General features: G+C 46.8%; 1 protein-coding gene and 1 long non-coding RNA gene across 4 annotated transcripts; both read left to right on the forward strand.

Annotated features, from left to right (window-relative positions):
• The first annotated feature begins 269 nt into the window (after positions 1–269).
• On the forward strand, positions 270–3,097 carry LOC124677803. Of its 3 annotated transcripts, none has more exons than XR_006994235.1 (6): positions 270–1,237; positions 1,313–1,443; positions 1,639–1,688; positions 1,875–1,933; positions 2,499–2,580; positions 2,763–3,097. It is a non-coding gene; the product is annotated as an uncharacterized LOC124677803 (long non-coding RNA). The 3 variants fall into 3 exon arrangements; XR_006994236.1 differs by having other exon boundaries at positions 270–1,209; XR_006994234.1 differs by having other exon boundaries at positions 270–1,443.
• A 2,348-nt stretch (positions 3,098–5,445) lies between these two features.
• On the forward strand, positions 5,446–7,500 carry LOC124678949. Its single transcript, XM_047214798.1, has 3 exons — positions 5,446–5,967; positions 6,090–6,449; positions 6,571–7,500. The coding sequence occupies exons 1-3, from the start codon at positions 5,446–5,448 to the stop codon at positions 7,234–7,236; spliced, it is 1,548 nt and encodes a 515-aa protein (XP_047070754.1). The 3' UTR covers positions 7,237–7,500.
• The last annotated feature ends 9,157 nt before the right edge of the window (positions 7,501–16,657 follow it).

Consider the following 16,657-nt stretch of genomic DNA (forward strand, 5'->3'; position numbering starts at 1 on the left):
CCACCGCAGCCTCCACACAACTCCGCAGGCCTGTCCTGGTTGACTTCCCTCTCGTGCTTCTCCCCTCACAGTACCCCCGCCCTCCTCGCTTGTTGCTTCCCCGCCCAAACCCTAACCTGCGCGCACGCCCCTCTCCAATGTCACGCGGGGAGGAAGCAACCTGGACAAGGCCGTCGCCGCGTCCCGCGGCCGCGTCGCCCTCCGTGTCCAGGTTATAGGCCGGTGCCCGAGGCAACCACGACCACATCCGAGGTGGTTGCGCGCAGTGAGGGGATCGTTCCCGAGCAGACGGACACGGGGGAGGAGACGGTGGATGGCTGCGCAGGGTGATGCGCTCTTCCTCGACCACTACTACCGTCGGGCGCTCCGCGTGCTCAACAACTCCCGCATCCTCCGCGAGCTCCGGTTCAGGTTCCTCACCGCCAAGTGCCTCGTGAGCTCTACTCCCCGCCCAGCCACCCCCTTTTCCTCTCCCGCATTTTGTCGAACGAGTTAAGGGCGTCCCTATTAAGTCCAATTTCCCTTACCCAGTTCGCTGGAGGTGTTTGAGTTAGGTTGAGCATTTTGTTGCACAGTACTCATGTAGTGGCTACAACTGCTGTTTTTTTTTCCTTTGGCCTGTATCAAATGACCTGCTAGTGAGCCAAATGATTAACATGATGCGCTTGTTAGCATAAGCACTCAGACATATTGGGTTCCTAAAAGAGAATTGCATTGTGTGTTGTTTGTGTCAAACTGTCAATATAACTGATATATGTGTTTTGGACTCCTTACTTGATCTGTCTCCCTGCAACTTAGACCATGAGTTGAATTATCTATCTAGTTGGTTAGTTCAGACCATTTCATCAGCTCTATACTTGAGTGAATCCCATCATACTGCATTGCTAATCTAACGTTTCTATAAATCTATATAATAGAAATGATGGGTTTTGTTTGCCTACAGTTGGGAATATAACATATGAAGTACTAGGCTATTAATTCCTTGACAGGTTTGAAATTCACCATGGTAAACCTACGGGAACTGCTAATGAACGTCAACCAAGATGTTCTCCAAATCAGATTTGTTGATCATGATTTAGTAATGTTTTTTTGCGAATCTGGTTTAGTAATGTTACGGGTGCTTTCCTTTCAGTGTTCGACATCTCAAGAGTGAGGTACTAAGGGATTTGTCTTCAATGCATCGATTAATTAGTGCAATTGCAACTTGAGGTGATGTGGTGATACGACCAATCAACTGGTACTTGAAGTGATAAACTAGCCTGAGTTGCTTTTCAAGGCAATGCTTACTAAGGTTACCATGTGAAATTGGCAGGAGTTATATGGAGAAAGGGCTCACTATCGGCTAGATGTTCTATTGTATGCGCTTGCAAGAAGGATAGCTGTGTAGTGGGTACAGCTTTACGGCCCCTCTTGCATCAGGAATCTGGGTATCCTTATACAATGGTAGGTAGCTACTGCCTACTGGTGCTTCTTTTATTCACGAGGTGTTAGTAATTAAGGTTAATAGATAATGTAATGGTGTTCTCCTTTACAAGTTTACATGGAGAAACTCGTACAACTACAATTATGTACTGACCTCCATGTTAACTACAGCATACTACACTGGCAATCTAATATTTGTATATATCTATATAATAGGATTGATGGGTTCTGTCAACCTACAGTTGGGCTATTCATTCTTTTCACAGGTTTGAAATCCTCCCTGGTAAACTACAGCAACAGCTTTTCAAGGCTGATACGGCCAATCAATTGTTAATGCAATAGCTTTTATGGTGATACGGCCATTCAATTGTTACTGGAAATGATAAACTAGCCCGAGTTGCTTTTCAAGGCATTGTTGATTAAGTTTACTTTGTGAAATTTGCTTGCTGCAGTGGGTACAACTTCAGGCATGTCTTGCATTACGAATCTGGTGATCCTTATACAATGATAGGTAGCTACTGGTGCTTCTTTTGTTTCATGAGGTGTTAGTAATTACTAATTACTAGCTGTCTTATGTTAACTTTGCATCTCCTATTGTTATTTCTTTCACTTGAGATGCCTAGAATTTGTTTTCTAAAATCGTCACTGTACACGGATAAGGAGTTTTGCCTAGTTGTGTTCAGTCAATAGTATCTTTTGTCTACTGATATGAGTTCTTGTTGTTAGATCATAAGCATCTTTATGAATACATGTGGATGTCGACGAAGGTGTGTAGGGATGCCACCGGCACTGCCCTCCTGGTGGCTGGTGGTGGTCGTCGGTCTTCTGATCCCTGCAGCACCCTTTTAGGAGCGGTGGTTAGGAGTATCTGGTCTTGCCCCGTATATCCTCTTGAACAGAGAGTTATGACCTCCTCCTTATATATGTGGTGCTGTGGGACCAGGGATCTAAACCTGTTGGTTTTGGGTGCCCTGATCAGGCATATTAGTTAGACTAGGTCTAAGCCTGTAGATCAACCAACACTTGTCTTGTACCTAAATGTGAAGTTTTACTGACATGATAAGTTATTGTTGCAGGTTTTAAGTAGTCAATCCAATCATATGCTATTCACATGCTCTCCTTAACTTGCAGAAAGTTCCTAGGCCATTTCTAGCAGAGGTAAAAAAAAAATCCTTATTCGTTAACTATGGAAGTGCTCCAGGCTGCATATGCTTTCTTTATGTGATCATGGCTATTTAAGCATTATATTAAATGACTTACATGGATTGCTTCTTGCTTATTAAATTGGGTTGCATACATGGATTGCTTCTTGCTTATGTTCCTGGCACTTCTTTATTCAGGCTATCAACATTGGACAAGTTTATGGAGTATCATGCTGCAAATTGAGAGTAGGTTATTTAGAAGGGTGGACGGCCTTCCACGCAATGAGTTCAGTCGCTCTGAACTCAAGAAGATCACAGCTGACACCGTTCTGTGTGTTATTACATATGCACTCTGTGTGTTATTATTACACTCCTACATTATGTTTGCTAGTGATTGTAAATAAGGATTGTTGCTCCTGCAATGTGTCTTTAGGAACTACTACGTTTCTTCCGAGATGTCTGATGATTTTGAGAGATTATGTCTTGCATTGCTGTTCTCTGGAGATATTATCGTGTGGAACTTCAAATATTGCAATATACCTGTATCATCTGAGCTTGTGCCTTACGATTTTTTGAGGCACTTTGAAAAGTGCCTTTGAAAATAGATTTTTTGTGGCACTTGTGCATAGTGCCTACATAGATTTTCTGAGGCATTTATGCGAAGTGCCAGAAAATTTTAGTAGAGGCATTGCTCAATAGTGCCTCAAATTGTAATCTAAGGCAGTTTTCAAAGTGCCTCAAAAAATCTGTTTTTAAAGGCGTTTTCAATAGTGCCTTAAAAAATCTATTTTTTGGGGCACTTTTAAATACTGCCTTAAATGATTTTTCCCTACACCATTTGATACAGCACTTTTTTTATTGCCTTTAAAGATTTTTAAAGGCACTATTGCTATTTTCTAAGGCATTTTTTTGTGCCCCTAATAATCAACTGTGGTGTAGTGATGTCCGACATACGGCGATCAATCATCCTCAACCCAGGACGGAAAACAAGAGCAGCTAGCACTCCTGATACTAGTATAGGAGAAATTCAAAAACTTATCCAGATTCTAGTAATTCCGTTGTACAGATCGATCGGTCTCGCCGTATTTGTGTGTGTGTGAAAGAAAGAAAGCGCGCGCGAGCGAACAATATCGAGCAATCGAGCGAGAGAAAGCAGGCAGGAACACATCCCGACATCCCCCACCACCGCGGCGGGCGTCTTTCCCTTTGGAAAATGATCAGATTCCCCCGGGGGATCGTAACGTTCCGAACCCCCGCCTTGCCTGTGCGCCGCGTGGCCTGTCCACGTCGTGGGGCCCACCAAGTGACCTTTAACGTCTTCTTCCTCCTCCACTCATTCCGGATCCTCTTTTTGCCTTTCTCTCTCCAACTCTCTGCCCATAACCACACCGTGATGGGAGGATCAGGCGCCGGAGATCCTGCCGCCAATGGCCGGCCACCGCCGAGCTTCGTGGTCCACGGCGCCGCTGCTGCGCGCTACAGACATCGCTGACCGGCCGCCGCCGCTGCGCTTCATGGCCCACGGCGCCGCTGCTGCGCGTGCTACCGACGTTGCCGGCATGCCGTCGCCGTTGGGAGCTCGACCGCCTCGCCGCGGGGAGCTCGGCCGCCTCGCCCCCTAGAGCTACCCCACCTCGTCGCCTGGAGCTCGTCGCGCTTCGCCGTTTCGATGCAATCAAGGGAGGGCCATGCTCACCGCGGAGCTCTGGCTGGCCCCGACTCCCTCCGACGACGGCGACCACCGCTGCATCCTATGCGCCCTTGTTCGCCCCCACGCCGAGCTCCGCCCTTGGCCGCTATCTTCGCCGACCTCCTCCCCTGCAACCATTCGTGAGCAGAGGTTGCCCCAAGGTCTACGGGTGCTACAAGCACCTCCATGTGTTGGCCTATCGCGTCTCTAGGGGCTTGCTGTTGGCCGTGCAGGGCACTGCTACCTTTAGGCACCTCGCGTTGCTGCTGGCCAAGGCCTACGTTGCTACCTTGGTCATATGGAGTTGCTGCCTCGGGCGGGCGGCATTGCTGCAAAGGGCGGTGGCAGTTGATACAAATTTTCTGGCGAAGTCTCCGTCAATTTTTTCGTTCTGTAGATTCTGCTACATGTGAACATTTTTTTGCTATAACCGGTTATATGGTTTTGCTATGTTAGTGTATATATTTTGTTACTAAGTATTCCGGTGAAGTCTGTTTTCATACAATAGCAATGACCTCGCCGCAAACATTGTAAAAAATGATGTGATGCTATATTATTTTTGCTATATTTGTTTTGTTGTTTTGCTACTTTAGTATAGAAATTTTGCTAAGAGGTCTCCGGCGGTGTCTCTGGTGAGGTTATCCGGCGAGGCCGTCATCAATGTCTCCGACGATTATTTTCTTTGCTACATTAGCAAAAAAAATTGCTACGTGATCTCCGGCGCGTCTCTGGCCAACCTAGTTTTTTTATTTTCTTTTCTAGACGAACCGTTTTTTGCTACATGAAGTTGCTGCCGGGGTTAATTTTTTGCTGCCGGGGGGTGGTTTTTTGCTACATGTAGATCTGACCGTCCAGATGGTTGATCCGACGGCTGGGGACCCGGGGGCTGGGAAATCAGATCCCCCGGGGGACGCCCAGCACTTTCCTTTCCCTTTCGCCCCTGCGCTCTCACGTCAAACGGTTTCCCCATCCCACCCTTCCCTTTATCTTTTCCTCTCCGCTTTTCCATCGCCTTCTTCTACCTCTCGCACTCTCTCCACATTTTAGTTTTACCCCACTCCCTCTCATCTCTTCTTCTACTCCACTCCTAGCAGCAGCCGCACTCTCCATGCCCTCCTCCTGAAGCAAGCACATCCTTCCTCTCGCGTCTCTGCTAGCCGCGCGCGCTAGCTTCGATCTCGCAGTTCCGCCATGGAGAAGGAGAGGAAGCAGGGCTTCTTCCGCGCGCTGAAGGAGGAGGTGGTGCGCGGCCTCTCGCCGGCGCGGTCCCGCGGGAAGACCCCGGCGCGGAGCGCGTCCCCCGCCAGAATGCTGATCCCGCGCCGCCGCAAGGCCCCACCGCCGCAGCAGCCAGAGAAACAGCAGCATGAGCAGCAGCAGTACGTCTCGGAGCAGCTCATCGCGCGCTCCGGCAGCCTCCGGCCGGGCGGCGAGGCGCTGGAGCCGCTCATCGAGGGGCCCGACGCCGACCGCCTCGCCGCCGGCGACTTCTTCGGCGAGGACTCCGGCCGCAGGGAGGGGTTCGGGCACTGGGTCCGCGGCCACCTCACGCGCACGCCCTCCATGGCCTCGGCCCCCGGCGGTTCCGGCGGCGGCTCGTTCCGCCACTCCGACCTCCGCCTCCTCCTCGGCGTCATGGGCGCCCCGCTCGCGCCCATCTCCTCCACCCTCGCCGACCCGGCCCTCCTCCTCTCCATCAAGGGCGCCCCCATCGTACGTACTCCCTCCCACTTCCCCTTCCATTTCTACGGTCGGCCGTGCCTCCTGCGTCCATCCATCTACTCTACTCTACTCTCGTACTGACCTGGCCTCACTGACTACCGCTCGCACCGCAGGAGTCGTCGTCCGCGCAGTACATCCTGCAGCAGTACATGGCGGCGTCCGGCGGCTACAGGACGCTGCGGTCGGTGCGCAACGCCTACGCCATGGGCAAGGTGCGGATGGTGGCGTCCGAGTTCGAGACGGCCACGCGCGTGGTGAAGAACCGCGGGCCCAGCGGCCGCGGCGCCGCCGCCGTCGAGCAGGGCGGCTTCGTGCTCTGGACCATGTCCCCCGGGATGTGGTACGTCGAGCTCGCCGTCGGGGGCAGCAAGGTCCACGCCGGGTGCAACGGGCGGCTCGTCTGGCGCCACACGCCCTGGCTCGGCGCGCACGCCGCCAAAGGGCCCGTCCGCCCCCTCCGCCGCGTCCTCCAGGTTCGTCCCCGACATTGCCTTCACCTTAATTCGTTCTCCTGCCCTCTGATGAAACGCAAAGATCTCTCACACTAGCAAATCCCCTTACATTACCACACAAATCTACTGTGCAATGCTGCAGGGGCTCGACCCGCTGACGACGGCCGGCCTGTTCGCGGAGGCGCGGTGCGTGGGGGAGAAGAAGGTGAACGGCGAGGACTGCTTCATCCTCAAGCTCTCCGCCGACCCGCAGACGCTGAAGCTGCGCAGCGAGGGCCCCGCCGAGATCATCCGGCACGTCCTGTTCGGCTACTTCAGCCAGCGGACGGGGCTCATCGTGCACATCGAGGACTCGCACCTCACCCGCATCCAGCCGCACTCCGGCGGCGACGCCGTGTACTGGGAGACCACCATCAGCTCCTCGCTCGAGGACTACCGCGCCGTGGAGGGCATCATGATCGCGCACGCGGGCCGGTCGGCGGTCACGCTCTTCCGGTTCGGGGAGGCGGCCATGAGCCACACCAAGACGCGCATGGAGGAGGCCTGGAGCATCGAGGAGGTGGCCTTCAACGTGCCCGGCCTGTCCGTGGACTGCTTCATCCCGCCCGCCGACATCCGGTCCGGCTCCGTCGGGGAGGCCTGCGAGCTGCCCCCGCCGACCACGCACGGCGACCGCGCCAAGACCGGCGCCGTGCACCCCGCCCGCGTCGCCGCCGTAGAGCAGCGCACCCACCACCGCGGCGCTGGCATCAACACAGCACAGCACGGCGGCGGCGGCGAGAAGATCGTGTGGAGAGTGGAAGTGTAATAAGTATTCACACAGCACACACAGCTGCGAAGAATTTAGCTAGCTCTTCTTCAGTTGCTAGTCTTGCTGGAGAGAAGAATTGAACCAGCCCAATTTGTTCATACGTACTACCAGAGTTTGATTTCCCTCTGCCTAGCTAGTGATCTCAGATACTAACCAGTGCTGCATCTTGTCTGTAAATAGAGCATAAACGTTCTCATCAGGCCTGGCCTGGATGGATCTTTATCCTCTGAACGCAGAAATTTTAGAGCCACTTTTTCCCCTGCATACCCTACTCTTGCATTTCTCGGTAGTGCCACTCGACAGATGATGCTTGATACCTAGTACCGATGCTTATTTTGAGCTTACCTCTTCCAGAAGGGAAGCAAGGGGCGACAGACAGCTCAAGTTAAAAACAACTCCAGATCTTGTCTTAACACTGTATTAGCACATGACAGTGACACACTCCATCTGAAAGCCCCTCAACTTGCTACACTATACTAGTACCATCAGCACAGATCTCGCTTAGAAGTTAACCATGTGGCGGTACCATGGCCCTAGCTCGTGCTCGTGCTTGTTCCCGGAACGATCGGAGAAGACGACGCCGGACTGCATCGGATGCTGAGATCAGCAGTACATCACACCGCCATTCACCGGCAGCGCACTTGGTCGCCTCCTCCGTTTCAGTTGGTTGGTCCACCGTACCGTACGGGCCCCCTCGCGGACTGACTGGTCAGAACAGTTGCCGCCGATGGGGGCCCGCCGGCGGCGCCACGGCGTGACGCTGCGGTGGCATGGCATCTACTGCTGCTGCTCATCAGACATCAGCGCTTTATTTTTGTTACTTGTGGCATCTTTATTGACCAAGGACCTGGCCTGAGACGAGCACAGGCAAGGCAAACGCAAGCCTGCCGCGCGCGTGATGGGTGTGCCTGCGATGATGGTAAAATTGTTTTTATACGTGCCCATCGTTGCAGCGGCAACGGCAGCAGAGGTCGCTCGTCGACAGTACATATGTTTTCCATTTATGATGTAATTTTTACTACCTCCCTTTGAAAGAATAAAGTCCCTCACGTTTCGACCCTTTTTATTTGATCAAAAATTATTTCAAATATATAAACATTGTTTTTATATGAAATTAATATTATTAGAAAGTGCTTTCAATACGAATCCAACGATGCTATTTATATATAATGTATTCAAGATTTTGTGGCTCAATTTTTATAATCAAATTTCGTCTTCAAATGCGCGCGCCTTATTCCTTCAAACGGAGATAGTACTTCTTTATTGCATCTGGTTTTCGGCTAGAGAAACATCATTATTTGTTTACTCTGCCTCCGTTACAATGAATAAGTTTCATATTAATTTTTAAAAATAAAGTCAAGAAATTTTTGGCAAACTTTTAAAAATATTAGTAATTTTTTTTTATACGTGCCCATCGTTGCAGTGGCAACGGCAGCAGGTCGCTCGTTTGACAGTACATATGTTTTCCATTTATGATGTATTTTTACTACCTCCCTTTCAAAAAAGAGTAAAATCCATCCGTAGTCATTGAACTTGTTTGCCTTATTCACTTTGGTCACCGTACATAGAAATACGCTATTTACAGTCATCCATTAGGCCTTCCACAACGTATGACAAATCGGTGCCCAAACTCGTTTTTCAGGCATCAGGCATCGATGCCCTCCATTGCCCAGCCGGTGCCCCAAAAAAAATTCAGGGAATCGGAGCAACTCCGTGCTCCGATGCCTCAACATGGCAGCGAGCAAAATACTAGTAGTTTAATGCTTTAACTTAGCAGCGATGATGAAAAGTAGAGGAGAAAAGGACTCAGGAGATGAGAAGTGGGCCCTGCATCTTTTTTCCAGGCATCGATGTAGCTGCCCAACGTTGTGTGGGTCGGAGCCTAAACTTTTTCTCAGGGCATCGTGGGTGAGGTGGCAACCTTTTCAGTTTTGGGGCATCGGTCACACTGTGGAAGGCCTTACACGTTGAAGCTCATTTAGGTCACTGCTATGTGGTAGAGCTAGTGTGGAAAGTTGTAGATCCATCTGTCAGGCCAAGTAGGATTCTACGGAGTAGCACTGAATCTTTGTTTGCAAAAAGACCCCAGATGACTTTAGAAAAACTCTCACGTGGTGTCCTTCAAGGCTTCACCTCGTCCCCAGCATCTCGCATGCCCCCCTGATTCGTCCACCTCTTCCCCCACCACGCTTCCCATCGCCGGCCCAGAGGCCAGAGGTGGAGGCGCCGCCCCAGGATCCCGCCTCCCTGCCGGTCGCGCCACCGCGCTTCCCCGTTCCCCGATGGTTTCCACCAGCTCCAGCAACCCCACGACCGCCGGCTCCACGTCATTAGCATCTTCCTCGCACCCACCACCGCCTCCGTCTTCCTTTCCCTCGCAGCAGCCTCCCCACCCTTCGCACGCGACCAAGCAGCTGCCATCCTCCTCCACCATCTTACCAGAGTATCTTTCCTTAACTCTTGGTTCCCATGTGCCAAAAACACTTTCCGAGGGAGTATGGTTTAGCAATGTTGCCGGTATAATAGACGGACTGCCGCTTGAGATGTTCTAGAGGCAGTTTGTGCCTTGGCAACAATGCGTGAAGCGAGGCGGGGAGGAAGGCACTGGGAAGCAGCCGGGTGACATGGCGCTAGTGCAGGTGTGCAGGAAGTCAGCTCCCGATGGTCGTTTGCGCAGGCAAATTATTGTGGCCTTGGGCGCCGAGCACGCTGTCCGATCGGTGACTAGTATGATGGCGCCCATTGTCCCACGAACTCGAACGTTGCCTGGATCGGTCACCTCCTAGCCAATTTCTGCCCGCTTTTCTGCGTGCGCCACGTCCAGGTCGCGTGAACAATAAGTACCCGTAGCACTAGCTGTTGTTGTGACGACAACATAAAACAGCACTGTTTAGGGTCAATGGTCATCGCAGGATTTGACCACAGAACAGGGCGGCTTTCAAATACTTTCAGGGAAAAAAACGTTTTGCTACCAACTGCTTTTGTACATTTTTTTTCGAACTAGAACTTCTTTTGTATGTACATTTACATAAGCACCACTACAATCACACGTTTTAATGAAGTAACGCACTGCAATGTTCCATTAATTATCCATCCTTTTAGAACTTTCTTGAGTTAAGCATACTGAGAGAGTTAGCCACTTCGATAGTAGGGCCTAACTCTGATACTCCATTATCCATTGCTCTATTGCCAAAGGAGATTTCTACAAATCCAATGAATAAAGTAAAAGCAGTAATAACATAAGAAGAGAGTTGTCGCAAAAAAAAAAAAAACATAAGAAGAGAAAATAACATTGTATTTCCTGTTTCATGCGGACAGGCAAAGGTGTCTTTAGCCTCAAGGGACAGGGCTTGCAAATACTCCGACACCAGACAGCGGGTCTTACAAAGCTAAAGCCCAAACCCTCGTCGTCTAGTTTGCGCCACAATCATAGCACAGTTTCAAAGATGACAGCAGGAGAGCTGCCTTTCACTTTCATAGTTGCCGCATTCAGTACTTGTATAGCACTCCATCCGTTCTATAATTCATGTGATGGTTTTAATTCACATTTCATTTGCAAAAAGAAAAAAATCAGATTCAAACAAAAATGGGTTAAGTGCACTTTCAGTCCCTCAAGTCTTGCAAAAGTATAATTTTGGTCCCTCAACTCTTTTTTGTTCTAAATCTGCCATCGAACTTTTAATTAATTAAGCCCAACTTTGATCCCTGACATCGGTTTAATGATAGTTGACCGGTTTTGACTCTTTTTTTCCATGGACAATATTTGTCGATTAAATAATCAGTCAACAAATAGAAGAAATTCCCTTGCTCTAACACACATGTGCGCAACCTCCACCATTCCCCCGATTATGCCTTTCCGGCCCGACTGATATTCCCTCGTAGTGTCAGGCACCGCCGCTAGGTGTTCGGGAAGAGTTAATAATAATCATGATCTCGCTAGTGACCGTTCGTAATGCTAATTACATAACTGATCTCGAGGTGGGATGGTCATACGTGGACTAAACCTGTCCAATCTGTCCACAGTGGCAAAAAAGAAGAGTCAGAAAACCGGTCTACCATCGTTAAACCATTACCATGGACCAAAATTGAATTTAATTAAGACTTGAAGACAAGGTTAGGACAAAACAGAGTTGAGGACCAAAGTTGGACTTCTGCAGGACATGAAGGACAAAAATGCACTTAACCCAACAAAAAACGGAGGGCGTATGTTTATGCACGAGTCGTTAATTAAAACCTCTTGGTGTCAACATCCACCATCCATCTCTCATTTAACGTACCTGATTAACTTAAAATTTGAACTAAATAAATAAAATACCTAGAAAATTTTGAAAAAATTCCAGTAAATCATGCATGTTTCGATTTATATTCGGGTGAAGTTTCATTCCATTTGACTCAAAGATTTGTGATTAAATAAGTATTTAGTTTACACTAGTGCTTGAAAACATAAAAATATATTTAATCACAAGCTAGTTATCCGAATGGGATGAAATATTCCAGGTTTCAAAACGAGGTATTTGTACTTTACTGGAAAAATTTCGATTTTTTAATACTTTTAGTTTTTTGGTTCGAAGTCAGAGGCAATCTAGAACGTTGGATCTGAGATGAATGGTGAATGCTGCCAGCAAGTCAAGGTGAGCCTTGGAATCATGAAGTCAGTGAAGTTATGTTCCCCCATTGAGGATTGCGACCAGCCGGTACATGGATTGCTTTCTCTCAGGCGTCTGGGTTGATCTATATATCGGTTGCTGAGGACCTCACACGTTGCGCCGATCAAACGTGTACCTCATGGGCCAAATGGCAATTGACTTATTAACACGAGGCAGAGGTTTTTTTTTTGAACAAAGCAAGGGGTCGAGGGCGCCAAATTTTCATTCAGCTCATATACATAGTACATCAAGTAGTACAAACCCCTCTATATCAATGTTTTGGAGAGAAAGAGGTATAGGGCATATGCCTACACATCTATGAGCTAAATTTAGACATGAAAAGATAGGCAACGACTGTGATCGTCGAAGTGCCTGTTTTGCACAATCATGGGCTACTCCATTTAGACTCCTTTTGATGTGATAGATTTTCGGAAGAAGGTGTTCTGAAGCCCTGTTGTAATCTGCTATTTGCTGCCTGAGTTCTCAGGGAACCTGCGCATTTGTTGTTGATGAAGCAACAGCAGCTTTTGCTAGAATAAGGTGAGGAAAGTTACTCCTTGTGCTTGGAGCTGAGAACATCTGATTCGGCAAGAAGTGGCGAAGAAGGTTGAGCTGTTGAGGCTTGTATCATGATGGTTTCTTCCCGATTTTGCCTACGAAGCTGACAGTACAGTCCTATGCCTGTTTTAGATTTTCTTGAGTGTTCAGTGAACTCCTTTTCTTCCATGTCGCATCCGAGAAGATTTTGCTTCCTTGAATCTGTAGATCTGTCCTGATTGTGTTCCCTTGGCAAGTAAACTCCTCCTGTACATCTACTCTTGATTGTAATCTATGAACATGCAGGGTATCAAGCAATTCTAGATTTTGTTTAATAGCATTTGTCATATGATGAACCTGTAGAGGAGTGCTATCTTTTTTTATTAAATAGACAATCATTTCTGGATTTCCATAAGCACCACATAAAAGTAAGAATATTCTCAACTGAACCGTAAGGGTGATTCATACTAATGAGCATGTTAAGAATTTGGGAGATGGAATCAGCGGGAGAAACAATTTGATCAATTCTTAGATTCCAAGGATGCAAGTACCAGGCTGCTCTAGCAAAAGCACAAAGGAAAAAGAGGTGCTGATCTATTTCTTCCAAGCTACATCTGCAACAAAGTTTACTAATGTGCTTGCTATACTTACCAGCTCTCGATCCCGAAGAAATAGCTTTCCTTATAATTCTCAAACAAAATGTTTTTATCCAAGGAATGATATTTCTGTTTTTCCAGATTGCTTGAAGGAGTTGTTTAGTAGTAGTAGTACTAACCTGTCTTGGCATCGGCTCTCCTTGATCAAAAATCTTTTCAAGGCAAGCTTTGTATACGCTCTTGGAATTGCACTTGCATGTTGGTGTAAGTCTCCAACAAAGACAATCTTCATCTTGAGTATTGATAATTGTAGTGTTTTTTTTTGCTTCCGCCATATGTTCCTGAAATAAACTATTAATAAGCTGCTCATTCAATCTTTTTTTGCCTAGGGATCCATAAGTCTTTAACTTGGCCAGGATAAGAATGGATTCCAGGTTGTATTATCAGGGAATCATCAATCTAAACCCACCCCTCACACCAGGGTGTGCTCCAAATAGAAATCTGACCCAAAGTAATTTGGTAAAAGGAATGGGCTTTAAGGATAGGTAAAACTTTAAGGAAGAGGCCCAGAAAGCTGACTTAGGAGCATTTAAATTTGGGTGCCAAAAAGAGGAGTCAGGGAAATATTTGGATTTTAGAACAAGATGGAGAAATGTATGTGGTTGGTCTGTAAGTCTCCAAGCTACCATAATAATAAGCCCTTGATTGATAGCATGCAAATTCCTAATGCCTAGCCCTCCTTTTTTTTGGTGTGCATATGTCTTTCCATGCCCTAAGGCATAAACTCCTGGAATTTGAATCTTGTCTGATACCTGTCCACCAGAAATTCCTAATAATAGAGGTGAGTTTTGCAATAAAAAAATTCGAGAAGAGAATGTTAGACATGTAGTAGACCGGAATGGAAGAGAAAACAGATTTAATTAATTCCAATCTAGCTGCATGAGAAAGTTGATCTGCTTTATAAGTTGAAAGTTTGGATTTGAATTTATCTAAAACAAAGCTATAAGCTGTAGTTCTATCTTTTCCAGGAATGATAAGAGGATGTCCAAGGTGGAAAAAGTTTGAATCAATAATTGGCACATGGAAGATATTGCGAATAATATGGCTAGTATGATTATCAACATGCTTACTGAAGAGCCCTGATCTGTTGCAGAAGTCCTGAAGAATTTGTTTCATTTTTATCACTTCTTGTTCTGTGGCTTGACCGCACACCAGAAGATCGTCAGCGAACAACAGAGAATGTATAGGCGGACAGTTTGGTCCCAATTTAATGCATGCAAATTGGTTAGTAGTCATAGCTTCCTGGAGAGCGATCGACAATTCATTTATGGCAAGGACAAACAAGTACGGAAATAAATGACATACTTGTCGTATACCTCTGTCTCCTTTAAATTTTGCAAAAGGTTGACCATTGATTACTACGAAAAAATTAGGAGACGAGACACATGCATGAACGAGATTTATAAAATGACCATGCAACCCTTTACGTGCAAGCGCCGTGACAATGAATTTCCACTCAAATCTATCAAAAGCTTTGGCAAGATCAATTTTTAACATGAAAGCTTCATTTTTTTCCAGGAACTAATGGCAAAAGAGTGAGTAATTTCTTGGGCAATGATGATATTATTTCTTATCCGCCTACCTTCAATGAAATATTGCTGAGAAGGGTGGATATAATCGGGCAAGTGAGGCTTAAGTCTATTGGCAATGCATTTGTCTATGATTTTGTAAATTACATTACAAAAACTAATAGGCCTATAATCCGCAAGAACGAGAGGAACAAGTTTTTTCGAAATAAGCGCAATGTGAGTGTCATTTATGTGGTTAGGCATGATACGTGTTTGGAAAAAGGATCTAACAAGTTGAATGACGTCTTGACCAATCCAGCTCCAAGTAGCAATGTAGAACTTGATGTTGAAACCTTCTGGTCCAATTGAAGCGTTTCTCTTCATGTCCTTGAGAGTATCTAAGATTTCTTTTTCATCAGAGATAGAATGAGGTAATTGAGTGTGCAAGAAAGGCATGCCATTGTTAGTTTGAGAAGAAGCAAATATAGATCTGAAGTATTTAACAAAAGTATTACTGATTTTGTTCGGCATATAGTGTAAAATATTATTCTCATCTTTTACCGAGACAATTGTATTCTTTCTTCTCCGCTTAACAATAGCTCGGTGGAAAAAGGCAGTATTTCTGTCACCATCCTTCACCCAATTCTTTTTTGCCCTATGCATATAGGAATCAATTAATTTAGTCAAAGTTTGTTCATACCTTATGCTCAGAGAAGCTTCCTTCGCATGATCATGTTGGTCTGCTGGTTTCATTTGAATTGTTTTGACTTGATCCTCCAAATTGGTCAGTTCCTGTTGCAAAGGCTTCTTTTTTTACACCAAATTTTTAATTGACCTGCAAGATGGTTAGTTCTATTTGAGAAGTTTTTGTTTCTGGAAATACTCCAAGCCTTTTTTGAATATTCATTGAAAATCATCTTCTTTGAGCCACCAATTTTCAAACATAAAAGACTTTATTTATCCTTCTAACCGGGCCCTCCGTAGAGAGCAAAATGGCGGCATGATCACTAAGAGAGTGAATAATAGGCATATTGTAAACATTAGAGATGGGAAAAACATCACACCAATCAACATTAACAAGTCATCTATCAAATATTTCATAAGTCGGTTTGGAAGAAAACGCTTATTAGTCAAAGTGTAAGCGGGGCCACTAAATCCAAGATCAAAGAAACCACAATTTTTAACAAAGGATCTGAAAGCATATAAGCGAATGCGATTAATATTAGTGGAATTCTTATCCATATCATACAAAAGCTCATTCATGTCTCCCATACAAAGCATAGGCAGCGAGGAATTTTCATGCACAAAAGCAGCAACTTCTTCCCAAATAGCACTAGTTTGATAATGGTACAGATCACCATATATACACACTAAGCCAAACTTGAGATTTCTAGTGCTATAGACTACAATAGCTAGGATAACATGGAAGTTAGAACTATGCACAGTCACTTGAAGATCATCATTCCACATCAACCAGAGCCCGCCCGAGCGTCTTCGAGAGGGCACTACAAAGCTATTGTACATGTTAAACCTAGCATTTAGATCATTGCATGTGAATTTGGAAGATTTGATTTCGGAAACAAAGGTTACCTAGGGTTTAGCAGAAGTGATCATCCGGGCAAGATATACCATTTTGTTACTGCCAAGGGTCCTGCCCATGCCTTGGCAGTTCCATCCTAAGGCCCTCATGGCGCCCGTGGTGCCTTAAGGGATGGCGCCGCTACCTCGAGATCCATCTTCACGCTTGCTCTCCCAGAGTCATCACTCACAATCTGTGTTGCATCATTGCTAGGGGTGCCCAATTAAACTTGGCATTGAACATTTGTATGGCTTCCGGCTGCATCACTGCCAACACAGCCATCCACACTCACATAGTACTCGCGAGACATAGGAGGAGGTGAGAAACCTCCTTGTTGAGTGTCTTGCGTGGCCATAGAGTGAGACGGCGACGACGAGTGTAATGGCCGGGGGTCATGGTCTGCTCGATCAGTCGAGCAGCTGAGCGCCGGCGATGGACAGTTTGAAGCAGCATGAGGCAAAGGTTTGACGGGTGCCATCTCACAGGTTCAAG

The sequence above is a fragment of the Lolium rigidum genome, chromosome 7, assembly GCF_022539505.1.
Source record: "Lolium rigidum isolate FL_2022 chromosome 7, APGP_CSIRO_Lrig_0.1, whole genome shotgun sequence".
Taxonomy (NCBI): domain Eukaryota; kingdom Viridiplantae; phylum Streptophyta; class Magnoliopsida; order Poales; family Poaceae; genus Lolium; species Lolium rigidum.